At 37.8% G+C, this 15,110-nt stretch overlaps 1 protein-coding gene across 1 annotated transcript; it reads right to left on the bottom strand.

Moving 5' to 3' along the window:
• Positions 1-8: 8 nt before the first annotated feature.
• LOC129774372 (uncharacterized) lies at positions 9-828 on the bottom strand. The gene is made up of 2 exons (XM_055778105.1): positions 277-828; positions 9-206 (listed from the first exon to the last, which is right to left on the bottom strand). The coding sequence occupies exons 1-2, from the start codon at positions 826-828 to the stop codon at positions 9-11; spliced, it is 750 nt and encodes a 249-aa protein (XP_055634080.1).
• Positions 829-15,110: the final 14,282 nt, after the last annotated feature.

The raw sequence follows: 15,110 nt of genomic DNA, 5'->3' as shown, positions 1-15,110 counted from the left end.
CCGATGCATTACAGGCAAATTTGCTTCCCTTTCTTCAAAGCTTCGTGCATCCGCATGCGAAGAAAACTGAAGAACGGCGGAAGGTGCTGTCCGGTTGCGGACATGCACATTACTGCCGTAGCTGTTTCTCCGCGTTCCGCAGATGTAATACCACCAACCTGTTTTTTGCCTTTCAATGCCGCTACCTTAGACTTATTCGGAGGAACCTGTGAGAAAGTATGAATAAAAAATTAAACTGATTTTTAAACTAACTACAATGCCAAAACAAATACTAACGGTACAAACACTAGTCTCATCGGCGTTCAAAACACGATCTTGTGTCAATTTGGGATCTTTCAGCGCTTCTTCCAGCAAATCGTAAAACGCGGTTACTGCTGGCTTATTGAAGCCTCTGGCTCGGGCGGCAGAGGTAGCTTCAGGTTTATGGAACGACAATTTGGGATTTCGTTTCAGAAAATTGCTTAGCCAACCTTTTCCAGCCATCTTGGTAGAGTTGTTGAACGGGTGTGGCAATCCATTTTTTTCGGCCAGATCAAAAGCAAGCTTTCGAACATTAGTCATCGTTATTCCATAGAACCTCTTTTCCAAATCCAACAGATGTTGTACCAGCTCCTCTTCTTGTTGAGAATTGAATACGGAATCAAGAGGTCCTAGCCGAGTTGATACAGTTGGACTTGTGAGGTGGCGAATCAGTGTGGATCTTGGAATTGCGTATCTTCTTGCTGCTGTCTTCATCGGCGATCCACTTTTTACAGCCTTAATGGCTTGTTCCAACTGCTGAGCGGTCCATGACTGCCGGTTACTCTTGCGCTTGTAATTTGTAGGCATCTTCATAGTAAAACCAAAAAGTTTTGTTAAATACCCTAGGAAAATACTAGTGTCCGTCTTTCCTTACCTTAATGTGTCCGTCTTGCCCGAACTGGCAGCTTTTTTTTCGAATGACCGTAGCGCTTCCTATAAGCGTTGAAAAACCTCTGATTTATCACAGGATAGTTAATGATGGACTAAATAAACACTTACCCGTTGGAGGAACACGTAAAAAACAAAAAAATCACGAACTTTTCGCTATTTTCTACGGAGTAAAAATTACATCGAATGGTGCACCCGCGAAGATAATTTTTGTTTTGTTTGACAAGCTTGACAGTTCGCTCGCTGGAAATCAACAGTGTGTCTCGAAAGTATTGATACACTTTATTGAAAGTATTTGCATAACTAAAATATTTCAACAAATTTTAGTTAATGAAATATTAAAAGTGTCCATCTTACCCGCAGTGTCCGTCTTTACCTACTTTCCCCAACGCCATTTTGAATAAAACTAGTTTCGAGAAAAACGCGTTTGAAGTTTATTGTTATGGCCATACCAGGTTAGATACCACTTCACTAAAATGACTCTAACTAAATAATATGATTTTCGATATGTCCTTTCTAGGACATAGTCTTGAATGCCTAAACTACATAAATATGAAAGAAAAAAAATTGATATTTTTCAAATTTCTAGACTAGAATACTGCCTTAACACATCGCGGCCCACGATCACGATTTTTCTTGTGTTTCGCGTTCCGTCTATTACGGATGGATCACGAAATAACCCATGTTTTCTACACTTAATGTCAAATCCTTGGTCTGCCAAGAATCTAACAAGGCCTACCGATGGATCGTCTTCGTCTCATCCACACCGAAGGAAACCATCTCATTTGTGGAATACGAACAAATGAAGCATAAAAGTTTTTCCCAAAACGAGCGGTCCTTAATGTGTTAAAACGTGTCTATCGTTATCTACTAGAATAGATTTTTGAATTAATATGTGTAGTGCAAGTTGAAATCTTTGTGTCGTTGTGGCGGTTATTTCACCTATTCACAATAAATAAAAAAGCAAAAAAAAAATAAAGACTTATATTATGCTGACTTCTGCACTTTCTAGACGTAAAGCAATGACATCTAGACCATTTTGGCCACATCTCCCACATCTTCCATTAGGAATCCCAAGTGATAACGCTATGTAATGATGCATAGACATAGACGGATGTTCAACACTTTTGTGTAGAATTTTCACTATTGGTATTGGTTACAAGGATTTATGGACAAACATATAGTATACAGTCAATTTACTTTGGATAAATTCATCTGTATCATAGTATAGAAAAAAAAATAGAAATAACTAAAATTAATTCTGTGAACTAGATCTATCGCCAAAGGAAACTTTTAGACTTCACCTTCACTATACTATATTTAGGAATTATTAGTCTATTCGGAACGAATTCCTTTAGGTTATTATGTATACAAATATACAAACGGAACATAAAATTGTACCATTACACGCGTTTATTTGGACTATCCTGCTCCAGAGGACCTCCCCGGAGTACAACAACCGATCGTCCAATTTATCGGTCAATTACATCGAAACAGTTAAACGGAACTGGTCCATACAAAGGCTCTCGTTCTAAAGTTCAAGCAAAGAGAAACAAAACAAACATCCACTACAGAGAAGCCGCCGGCAATAAAATCGAACCTCGGAAATTATGGCGATTATTGCTTAAACGAAACGGATTGGGACTTATTCAGATTGTGTTGTTTGGATTCCCATCTGTTATAAGCCGCCGCTGGATCGTCAAGTGCATTGGCTCGGGTAAATCTCCAGCGCTCAATCTCAGCTACTGTTTAATTTTGTTTATGATTCGTCCCATTCCATCCCTCCACCCCTTTCACCCTTTTAACTCACAGGCTTGAAAACTCTTCCCGCGTCAATCAACTCGCTGCCGGAAAGCCCTCAGACGAGTTAGAGAGCGAAATAAAAACAATAAACAACGATAAATAGTGTTTTATTTCTTCCAAACAGCGCACTTGTCCGAGTGCCGAGAAGCCGGCTTCTTGACTACCGGCGGCCCGTTTTCCAATTCCTCGGTATCGATCAAAACGATTCGGGCGGCATAGTTAATTCGATCGTTAAAGCATAACAGAGGCAGCAGCAAACAGAACGCGCCCCGTAATTGAGGTATTAAACCCGCTCTGCGTGAGCATTTAGGCACCGATTGCCGGACGCAATTTCTTCCAATCTTCGCGCGTGATTGATTATAAGCGATGATGATTTTTATTTTGTTTCTCCACTCGCGGGTCGCCACGTCCAGTAGCTATGTGTGCTGATTGAAGTGGGGGCTTCTGGAGAAATCGCGCGATTGTCGATTGTAGAGTGGAAAAGCGGTCACTCCTAGAGTGAACCAGTCGAACGCCGGCCTAAGTGGGAGATGATCGATTGATTCTCGACTCCCGATTGCTACGGACAGTAATTGATTTCCGAAGAAAAGGAACAGCGCGAAGAACAACGAAAGCTGGGCGCGCTGGGATTCAATCGGCTGTGTCTTCCACGCTTAATATAATTTATTACATTTTATCTGATTATGATCGACTGCCGAATGGTGTTCCGCTTGATTGCCGGGTGCTTGGCTTGTTGGACCGGCCACCACTTGACTGGTCGAGGGGCCGCACACACACACGCACTTGGGGAATTAGGCAGCCTGTCGGATCCGGTTAATGTGTGATAAGTTGCCACTAAGTTGGGCGTAATTACCGGGGGCTGACGGTTGGATGCTGGAATCTCCCGATTCCTACGATTGCTCTTCCCGAAGAACGCTCAATCATTCGATAGTGACAGCGACGAGCGTATGGAGGGGTTATCGCAGCAGGCGCTAGCCGGGTAGTGCTGCTGACTTTTAGCTTGCGCTCTTTCGCTACTCTATAAACGCATTTTGGTGCCTTCAGTTCCTGTTTATACGAATAAATGGCTTAAGAGCCGTGAAAAATGAATTAACGGGTGTTAAATAAAAAATGAGATTTTTTTCAATACCTTTCAGTAACTCAAATAAAGAGCGTAGAATTTTCTTTCTCTAAGAAAATTGCTCTTTGGGCTCCCTAGAAACAGTAGGCGTGTTTGGTTTTGCTAGTTTGAATTTAGTCAAAGCAAAGATGGCGTCGAAACAGCACGTGCTCCGCGAACGCAGTGTACGGTTCTACGAAACGCATTTCCAACAAGGAAAAGTTCACGGTGGCACATTTTAAGGAATAAAATGTACCTGCCAGTACGGTATATCGTATCCTGGGTTCCCTGAACGTAGAGCGGAAGGAAGTGGTCGTCCGGTGACGATAATGACGAAGCAGAGGAAGACATCGTTAAAGAAGCTGTTTGACAACAAGGACGCAACCAGCCTGCGTGACGCCGGTCGGAAATATGGCTGCTCCCACGTATTGATCCATCGGACCCTCAAGATGGAAGGAATCGTCTGCAGGAAGAAGACGAGGTCGCCGGAGTACACGGAGGAGCAGATGGAGACGGTTAAATCACAGTGTCGGTGGATGACCAAAAAATACCGCGGGACGTCTTTCGTTCTGGACGACGAAAGCTATTTTCCGCTGTCCAAAACGCATATTCCAGGAAATGATAATTACTACTCCAGCGACAAGTCATCCACACCGCCTGAAGTGAAATACAAGTTCAAGCACAAGATTGAAAAAAAGGTTATGTTGTACATCGCCACCGGGGCATTTCAAAGCCTTGGTTTAAGCCGAGTGGTCTGGCAATCAACCAACAAATCTATCGAGAAGAGTGCCTCGATAAAATCCTGCTGCCGTTCCTGAACGAGCATCACGCGGATGGGAAGTACGTCTTCTGGCCGGACAAGGCGTCTTCCCATTACATCAAGAAGACGTTCTTATTAAATATCCTATACAATATTAGCCATACAGCTGGTGATTTGGTTTGGGGGCACTTTTTACTCCCTTACCCGGCCAGGCCCTTTGTGTTTATTTTATATGGCAGCCCCCCTAGAGAGGAGAGAGGGGTCTCAAACTATCACGAAAACCTTTCCCGGCCCCCAAAACCCATACATATCAATTTTCATGTTAATCGATTCAGTAGTTTCCGAGTCCATAAGAATCAGACAGACAGAAATCCATTTATATATATATATATATATATATATATATATATATATATATATATATATATATATCTATATATATATATATATATATATATATATATATATATATATATATGTATATATATATATATATATATATATATATATATATATATATATATATATATATATATATATATATATATATATATATATATATATATATATATATATATATATATATATATATATATATATATATATATATATATATATATATATATACATATATATATATGTATATATACAGATATTTCGTCAATGTAACAATTATTTGGAGTTTTAAAAACTGCCTCTCTATTTGCGATACGATAATTGTTTATTGAACGATTAATCATCAAAGATTTTTTCATCCAAACAACAATATCTCTGAAAGGGCCTACGTTATGGAAATCAAATGAAAACTGCATGATAAGGCTAATTGAATTTGCTATTTAATTAGTTGGCAAAAAAATGTGTTGAGTATACAAAAATAACATTACTAACTATCTAAAATTGTTAATTTATTTGAAATAATCATATTTACTGTGTAAAGGTTAGACAACATTTTGCTGTTTGCGATGTTGTTGTAATCAGGCTCGAAATCATTAGAAAATAATTTATTGAAATAATTAGGTTGACTGCACGACACATCCTGGAATATTGGATCACCACTGTAATCGGGAGATCTCTGTAAAACCATCAGCTACTTAGTTTTTTTTTCAAAATTGGAAAGCACGATACAGCATGATTTTATAAAAAAAACATATATATTTTTTGCGAACTACTGAAAATAATTATCAATATGACGAGTTTTTGGTCAATTCCATTTGCGGTCATGGCTACAGCTTTGTTCCACAAAATGTAGTTCAATCTCATCATAGGAATGTGCAACAGGCTACCATTTATCCTTTTGAAGTATACTTTTGCGAAAGAATGCAGGATGAACACTTCAATTTTATAATAATTTCTCCAGACTTGAAACATGGCTTCATGTTCGCAACCTTGTTTATTTCTGAAACGATTACTTTTCTCATCTATATATATATATATATATATATATATATATATATATATATATATATATATATATATATATATATATATATATATATATACTGTCTGTCTGTCTGTCTGCCTGATTCTTATGGACTCGGAAACTACTGAACCGATCAACATGAAAATTGTTATGTAGGGGTTTTTGGGGCCGGGGAAGGTTTTCGTGATAGTTTGAGACCCCTCCCCGCTCTATAAGTGGAGGGCTGTCATACAAATTAAACACAAATTTCTACATTACTCGGGAATTTATTAAGCAAATGAAACGAAATTTGTCATATGGAGGTTTTGGGGTGCTATGAATGATTCTATGGTGGTTAGACACTCCTCATACAAATGAAACTTAAATTTCTGTATTACTCAGGAATTTTTCAAGAAAATGAAACCTAATTTGGCATATTGAGGTCTTAGGGTGCAATAAGTGTTTTAATGGTGGTTAGATACTCCACCCACCTCCCAAAGGGGGGGGGGGGAGGTTTCTGTGTTCTGCCATACTAATGAAACACAAATTCTGCATTACTCGAGCCAGCAAAATTGATCTTTGTTCGAAACTAGAAATGGATTTTAATGTGATGAAACGCACTCCTATATCTTCTTCTATTTATACAAAAATAAAAGAATCGCCGGATGTGTTGATAAGAGCAGAACTCGAGAAAGGAATTATCCGATTTAGGGCTGTCTTTATTCTATCATATTTTCTGTATAAACATTTATTCCATGTAACGGAGAAACATGTTTGTTGGGGGATTCAGGTTCGTGGGTTGAGTACTACCTCCAATAGCTCCAAAGATGCACCATTAAGCACTGGAACGTACCTTTGGTCCTACGTTGTGAAATTTTTAATTTGTCCAAACTTAATTCCTTCCTTCCTATTGAATACCGTCCTTTCCCAATCCTTCACGAATCCTGTTGTCCGCTTTCCTTTTCCTCCATAGACTTCCAACTCCAACCAATTAGTTTTCAATATATACAAATTTATTAGAACCACTTTTCAATTTTGTCACGATAATATAATTTTTGTATTTTTACAGTCTTTATTCCTTGGTGATCGGTCGAATACTGATCACTATAGCAATTCTATCTCCCTTTTTACATGGTCTATTGAGTTTCGTTCGTGTTCGGTCTATTGCTATAATTTTCTGAGGTATTGTGAGTGTAGCTTATCTGTGTTATTTGTATAACAGTTTGTACAGGGTGGTCATTTTGTGTGTCATTTCAGTCTTGAAATTAATGTTTGATTTTAATTTGTTACATTTAAGTTCACGATGGCTAAATATGCAAACAATGTTATTTGCAAGTGGTTGAACAATCTTGAACGAGAATTGTGTCTCAAAATAATCTGATATTATAATGATGAATGTAACAAAAAAATAAAAAGGAATTGTGGATATTGATGGGCAAATATGTTTAGAAGTGTTGTGAATAGAATTTTTTAAAGTACAAGAATGCATATAATTAAAGTTTCATTGTATATCATTATAATGATTCCAATGTTTGAAAGCAATACCTAATTTTCAACAGGGTAGAAATATATGTATAACTGAACATAAAGATTATTGTGCTGCAGAATTGATTAATTAGATTCATATCCTAAAAAATATTTGAGCAGCACATTTTTAAGATATGACATTTTGGAAATGCAGGCTTTTTCGAAGTTCATACCATAGTAACATCCTCGTTAATTGCGAATCTATTGTATTTTTTTTTTGTTTCGGATTACCAGAAGGGCTGAAATCGTGTGCGTCGAGGCACAATTTTTTCTTATCAGCCCCCCGCCTTATCAATCGCAACTTTTTTGAATTTTTGATATTTTTCTGTTTAATTAATTTAAATTCTTTAAAATTGATAAACTAATAATGAAATCATGGATAGTGAAAATATAATCTGTTTTATTTGTTCAGAGCCACCTCATTGAAGAAGTACGGGTTTTTATCTCAAAAAATGATAATAGAAAAACTGTGGCCTCAATATATAGTAAATTTTGAGTAGGTTTTTAGAGACATACATTTTAATATCAACTTTCATGATACAAAATATTGGTATTTGTTCCTGTGTGAAATTCTTTCATGTCGCAATGATTGGTACATTAGTATTGTTTGTAAACCTAATTTCTAGTTCAATTTCATAGCCAGGAATGTTTGTTATTTTTGAAAATTTTGAAAAATACAGAATAAATTTGAAAACCATTCCTCCAAATCACACGCGAAACTGTCCCCTCCAACAACAGAAAACACTCAATTAGCGAGTGTTAATATAATTATGCTCGGGGCTGCAAATTGACCGCACATTCCGACGCTTGTACTTGTCCCAGTGTTTGATCTCGCATCCGCAGGAGGACACCACTCGGGGCGGACGCCGATGTATTTCAGGCGTATCGGCGAATGAGTTTCGATTCGTGACTTGCCTGTGAGAACATCAAAGCCGGCTCGAAGTGAAGTGTTTGGGTGATTTATTCACTCGCGCGCACTTCGTTGTAGGTAAATCGACGGACAAGTGCGAGAAATTAATCATTGGGTTTGTCCCGCGGATGCTGCGTGTGTGTGTGTGTGTGTGTGAGTGTGCGCCTAGTAATGGAGGGAACACCAATTAGTCCACGATCGCGGTTAAGTTTTCGATGATCTCAATCGCGGTTAATTGGGGGAAAGGGGCTGAAATGCGATAAAGTAATGCTCTCTGAATAAACACATCTCATTCTTGGCGATGGGTGCGATTGCCGTCAATTGCCTGTGACCATGACTGTCAACGTGAAAGCGAACGTCACATTCTGTTTTCGAGAGTTTATTTGTCAAATTAATTCTGGGTGTGGACCGCTGTTTCATATCTTGACTTCCAACTTGTTTCGAACCCAACACAATATGTCCCATTCAACGTGCGATCGCGACAAATGGTCGAAACGATCAGTTTTACGACTTCAACGAGCGACAAATTGATTCAACATCTATTCTCATCCCATCCTCACAGTCTGCACCTCTGGATGCCATAAAAGTTATTTAAATTTTATTCCACTATCCCCTATCAACAGGTTGTCTCGTTGTTCTCCACCCGAGTCGCACATTTGTTGTTTTGGGAGTTTTACACCTTTCACCTAGCCCAGTCGATAGATCTATGGACTTGAGGAGGGAGAACAAAAAAGCGCACACTCAAACATAGTCACACACACGCACACGCACCCAAAGGGGAATTCGAAAAGGCGTTAAACTATAAAAATTTCAATATCCGCTATAAATCAAGCAACTGTTAATGCCTTTCGTATGTGCGTTACTTTCGGGGAACAAAACCCATTCATCTCGCAGAAGACTTTCCCGTTGAGTCTCTCCCCTCCTACACTTCCGCTACCAACCCCTACGCTATCGATCCCAGTGAGTGCGCGGGTGAATGCGAGATGATTCAGAAGCGTCTCTGACGTGTTTTTATTTTGGGTGCTTTATTGAGCGTGACTAATCTCCTATCGGTGGGCTTCCATCTTCGGTAATCCGACGCTTCGGTCCAGGTAATTCCGGGAACTCGTGTCGCTGCGAGGAACAGATTTGGAGATTTGAAGAGAGTTTTATTGGGTCCGCAGCGTTGTGGATCGGAATTGATAATGAGGTGCGATTGGGAGATACTCGTCTTGGAAATTATTCGATCGTCAAGTACCCTGCCTCCACTTTCATCGCAGAGCAAGAGCAGAGCAGGGCAACGGAGCGCAAAAGCCACAAAAAGGTCACAGCTCATTTTTCACCACATCACCAGCTTCGGGTTCCAGCCGACGATCGGCAAAACATTAAAGGATTCAAAAGCTGAAAGTGAAAAATCTCCTTCGGTCTGTTGCATCCCGAAAAAAACAGCACCATACCTTGAGATGCTGAGAGTGAAAAATTAGTTTGCGAGAATCTGTCGATATTACGCTTTCTTCGGACTCCGGCCACTTTGTGGTCGGAAGGGATGATAAATTTTTCGATTCTCTTCGGTTGTGCGCTTCAGGTGCTCAGCATGTTCGATTACGATTGCTTTCTGTGAACGCATTACGCCTAGGTTAAGCTGAGGTCAGTGCTGACAATAGTATTGATTGGGAACATTCGTATTGCGTGGATGGCTTCGGGCTGGCACTAATGCTGGCAATAATGTCTGTAAGGATAAACTGACCCGCTCGCCGTTTCTCTATCTCGAGCGGTTGAAATGAGCCGCAGTGCTGACGGATCAATTACACACACGAATACTCGATGCACAGAATTCGTTCCTCTGAGGTCGCGCGGTTCGCAGCCGTGGCTTGGAGACCCAGAAGAAGCTCTTGGCGGGTCGGTCGAAATTCCCGACCCATGTGTTCTGTCGTGTTCGGTTGCTGATTAATTGGTGCGACAAGATTTACGAGTGCGAAAGCGAACACGAAAGCGGAACTCGGAGAGTGTGATAATGAATGGAGCTGATCGCTGCCGACGGCGTGCGAAATCGCTACACAGCTAATGCAAATGATGCGCAGTGTTCGCGATGTGTTATTAGAGAATGGAATCGTAACTCCGAGCTTCAACAGGATAGAAACGTCTGCACGGAGAGTGACGAAGGGATCATAACTGCAGCTAAAAGTGATTTTACTGAATCCCAACAATTTTTTTTTTAATTAAACATTTGTTTTATCCGAAAGAAACAATAGTTTTCACATGACATAGTTAGTTATTCTCTCATTTAAACATCTCTCCGGGAAAAACAGTGGAAAGTTATATTTTTTTATCGATAACCATTGTCATTCTCTCGTTGTATGGTGATTCGAATGTTTAGGATCGAATACCAAAAGGAAGAGACAAACATTTGAATTCGTGGGATGTGGTGGGCAAATTTGGGGGTTGGACTAGAAAACTAGGACTAGAAAAGAACTTTCTTTGTACTTCTTGTTCGTTTCATTCATCATTCTTCTAAAAATCTGGACGTATTTTATGAATATCTCAAATAAATGTTGATTCACTTTTTATTTGTTACTAGCTGACCCGTCAAACTTCGTCCAGCCATTCCATTCACGTTTTCTTACTAAGCGTTGTTCATGGGTCCAATCGCAGAATTACTCATTGATTGATCTTCTTATCTACTACTAAAATTACCTTTTACTATAAAATTTCTAGTACTTCTACCAAAACTCGACATTATAATATCAGATTATTTTCAGACACAATTCTCGTTCAAGATTTTTCAACCACTTGCAAATAACATGTTTCTCCGCTACTTTACGGTACGTTACGCTACTGGTGTAGTGTCTAACCACCATAGAATCATTTTCTGCACCCTTAAACCTCCATATGCCTAATTTAGTTTCATTTGCTTGATAAATTCGCGAGTAATGTAGAAATTTGTGTTTCATTTGTATGGCAGCTCCCCCTTAGAGAGGGGATGGAGTGTCTAACCACCATAGAAACATTTATTGCACCCTTAAACCTCCATATGCCTAATTCGGTTTCATTTGCTTGATTAATTCTCGAGTAATGCAGAAATTTGTTTTTCATTTGTATGGCAGAGAGGGGGGTGGGGTCTCAAATGTCACGAAAACCTTCCCCGGCCCCAAAAACCCCCTACATACCAATTTTCATGTCGATCGGTTCAGTAGTTTCCGAGTCCATAAGAATCAGAAAGACAGAAAGACAGACAGACATCACTCCATTTATATATATATATATATATATATATATATATATATATATATATATATATATATATAGATTGAAATTGTTGTTTTTCACATTTAACTGCTCCTTTTTTACATTTCCACTCTTCAAATTGTTCTGAGGGATCCTGAAATATTTATCGTCATAACGATTCTAAAATTGAGAACCCTCATAACACTAGCACTCTCCGTTTTAGAAATAAAATGTCTTCATTTCTAAAAACGCGTAATAAATTTGGCGAGGAGTTCCATTTTAACACATTCTACTTATTGTGAAGAAATTATAGAGTAATCTGTATCTTTCTATAGAACGACACACAATATTTGTATTTCTTGCGACGTGATAGCGATTGTTGATATAGTTTCAACTTTCCTCAAAAATCAACAAAATTAAGCAAAATTTTGGGATTTGTGATCCTCATTATTTACTAAGAAAACCTGAAAGTGTAGATTTTCGAACTGAAGTTAGTTCAAAAACTAAAAATTTCCTTATTTTCAATACAAAAAGCTTGCTTTCTTGCTTTGCGTCATTTGTAAACCGAACCCAGTTCTCATTTGAGCAAGTGTAGAAACATAGAAACAGTAGAAACTAGAAAGACTTCTTTTCAAAAATGTCATTGAAAATGATGCGAATCTTGTCTCTGTTTTGAATGAAAAATAATTTTCGTTCCATTTTATTTTATCGATTAATAGCTGACCTAGTAAACTTCGTCTCGTCTAAAATTTATATTTTGTTATCAATAACTTCAAACATTCACGTTTTCTTGCTAAGCGACCGTTCATGGATCCAATCGCAGAACTGTTCATTGAATGATCTTCTAATCGACCCTTCAAAATTACCTTTTATTATATAATTCTTAGTACTTCTACCAAAACTGATCATTATAATATCAAATTATTTTCAGGCACAATTCTCGTTCAAGACTTTTCAACCTTTTGCGAATAACATGTTTCTCCGTTACATGGAATAAATGTTTGATACAGAAAATATGATAGAATAAAGACAGCCCTAAATCCGACAATTCCTTCCAAGAGTTTTGCTCTTAGCAACACATTCGGTTATCCATCCTTGTTTGGTATAGATAGAAGAAGCTATAGGAGTGCGTTTCATCACCTGTAATCCATTTCCAGTGTCGAACACAGATCAATTTCGTTGGTGCAAACATCAAATGGACGAACAACGCTTGTCACTATGTAATTGTAGAACATATGAGAAATGAATTTCCCGAAATGTCCCCTTTTTCCTTCTGAGTTTTTCGAAAATTTTCAATCTTCATGTTTGGTTGGAATATGTTTGGCTGAAATATAGGTAATAATATTATGAGACCGCCTAACCATTCCAGAGGAGGGAGGGGTGTCATACCAACATAGAAACATTTCTCGTACCCAAAAACCCTCAAATCCCAAATTTGGCTTGATTAGTTCTCGATTTATGCAGAAGTTTGTGTTTCATTTGTATGGCAGCTTCGAATTTGCTACAATTTGCTTAATTAGTTGTCGAGCTATGAAACGCCCCCCCCCCCTCCTTTATTAGAGATGGGGGAGGAGTGTCGAACCACCATAGAAATATTTCGTGCCCTCTAAAACCTCCGCATGCCAAATTTGGTTCCTTTTGCTTTATTGATTCTCGAGTTATGCATCTTGTTTTTTCATTTTCATTATGAAATATCCGAAATATCATTTTTTCCACTTTTTCCCGAGAATGACTTTTTTCAAAAAATCATAACTTTTGATCCACTGAACCGATTTAGATGATCGACATGTCAAATTGAAGCCAATAAGCTATTATTAATTCACGAATTTTTGAAAAAAAGAGGAAAAAGTTGATATTTTGGACAATCCTAAAATGTAAATGGACATCCTTACGAAAAAATAAAAAAATACGTGTCTAATGTTTTACGATAAATAACAAAATGACCACGAAAATGGATTTTATTTTCGTAATTACTTATTGTAGTCTGTTTTTATTGTTTTCGTGGCTTTGGAGTAGAGGGCGCCATAATTTTTTATATATATTTTTTTAAAGCTGAGGATTTTTTACATAACATATCTCGATATCAGAGATGTTATTTTTTTTCGTTTTTGAGATATGATTTTTCAAAGTTAATCGGTGGTCCGAAAAATAATTTTTGCCGAAGTTATGAATTTTTGTAGTGCAAAAAAGGAGAAAACATTGTTTTTTTGAATCATCGGTTGACTATGAAAAACCATAACTCAAAAACGAAAAAAAATAGCATCTTTGATATCGAGATATGTCATGTAAAAAATCGTCAGCTTCCGAGAAAGAAAAAAAATAAAAATATATAGCGTCCTCTAGTCCAAAGCCATCAAGCAATACAAACGACTACAAGCAAGCTACAACGAAAATGAAATCCATGTTTTTGCACTTTCAATATTTATTAATGAAGGCTGTCTCATTGCCTTCAATTTGATATGTCGATCATTTAAATCGGTTCAGTGGTTCAAAAGTCATTTGTGGTCATTTTGTTGTTTATCGTAAAACATTAGACCCGATTTTTTTAGGGTGCCAAAAAATCAACTTTTTTTCCTTTTTTTTCCAAAAATGACTATTTTCAAATATCCACTAGCTTAGGCTAGCTCATTGCCTACAATTTTATATGTCGATTATCTAAATCGGTTCAGTAGTTCAAAAGTTATGAATTTTTTAAAAGAAAATTTTAGGAAAAAAAGAGGAAAAAGTTGATTTTTTGGACCACCCTATAATGGAAACGATAACTGATAACCACTATGTCGATTTGACATGGAATGACTGTATATTAGGGTGGCGATGGATGTGTGGAATAAATTTCATCATCGAATTTCAAAAACCGATCATGTACATTTTGTTTATTGGCCCATAGAAATGACCTGTGCAAAGTTTCAGCTCAATCGGACATTAATTAGGGGTGCCTCAAAAGTGCTCAAAGTTTTGACTTTTTTGATTCTCGAAAATCTTCCAAGGGGGAAAAAGGAAATTTGGAAAATCGAAATTTTTTTCGATGCCAAATAATTTAAAAATGCATAAAACGTCGAGATACGGTGTCATCCTGAAAAAAAATTTTGCCCGAAAATCGACCTTCTGGGACTTAGCCTGAGCTAGAATACCGCCTTAAGCAGCAAAATTTTCAGGTAGGAAATGCAGTCGTGATTTTTATGAAGTACGAATATAACATAAAACTGGCCGAATTTCAGTCAAATCGGAAATGGTTTGGGGTACAGAATATATAATTGACCTCATCCTAAACAAAAATAAATATCGCTTGAAAAGAAAAACAAATACGAGGGTCACTATTTATATTTCGGGAATTGGCAACACTGATGTCATGTGAGTCCATCTGACGGTTCCATCGTAAAGTTTGACATTTTTGACGATATACGTACTCAGAACATTTTGTCATACGGACGCTATTTGTTTATTTTATATTTAGTTGAAAGTTTGGTCTCGGCAAAAAAATGGAACTGAATCGTGAACA

This window comes from Toxorhynchites rutilus, chromosome 3 (assembly GCF_029784135.1).
Source record: "Toxorhynchites rutilus septentrionalis strain SRP chromosome 3, ASM2978413v1, whole genome shotgun sequence".
Taxonomy (NCBI): domain Eukaryota; kingdom Metazoa; phylum Arthropoda; class Insecta; order Diptera; family Culicidae; genus Toxorhynchites; species Toxorhynchites rutilus.
The sequence above is the reverse complement of the archived record's forward strand: the minus strand, read 5'-3'. Positions and strand labels throughout refer to the sequence as shown.

Coding starts and splice junctions, on each gene's coding strand:
- LOC129774372 (XM_055778105.1), bottom strand. CDS start 828: ATGCCTACAAATTACAAGCGCAAGAGTAACCGGCAGTCATGGACCGCT. Junction 207..276: donor ATGAGACTAGTGTTTGTACC/GTTAGTATTTGT, acceptor ACTTTCTCACAG/GTTCCTCCGAATAAGTCTAA.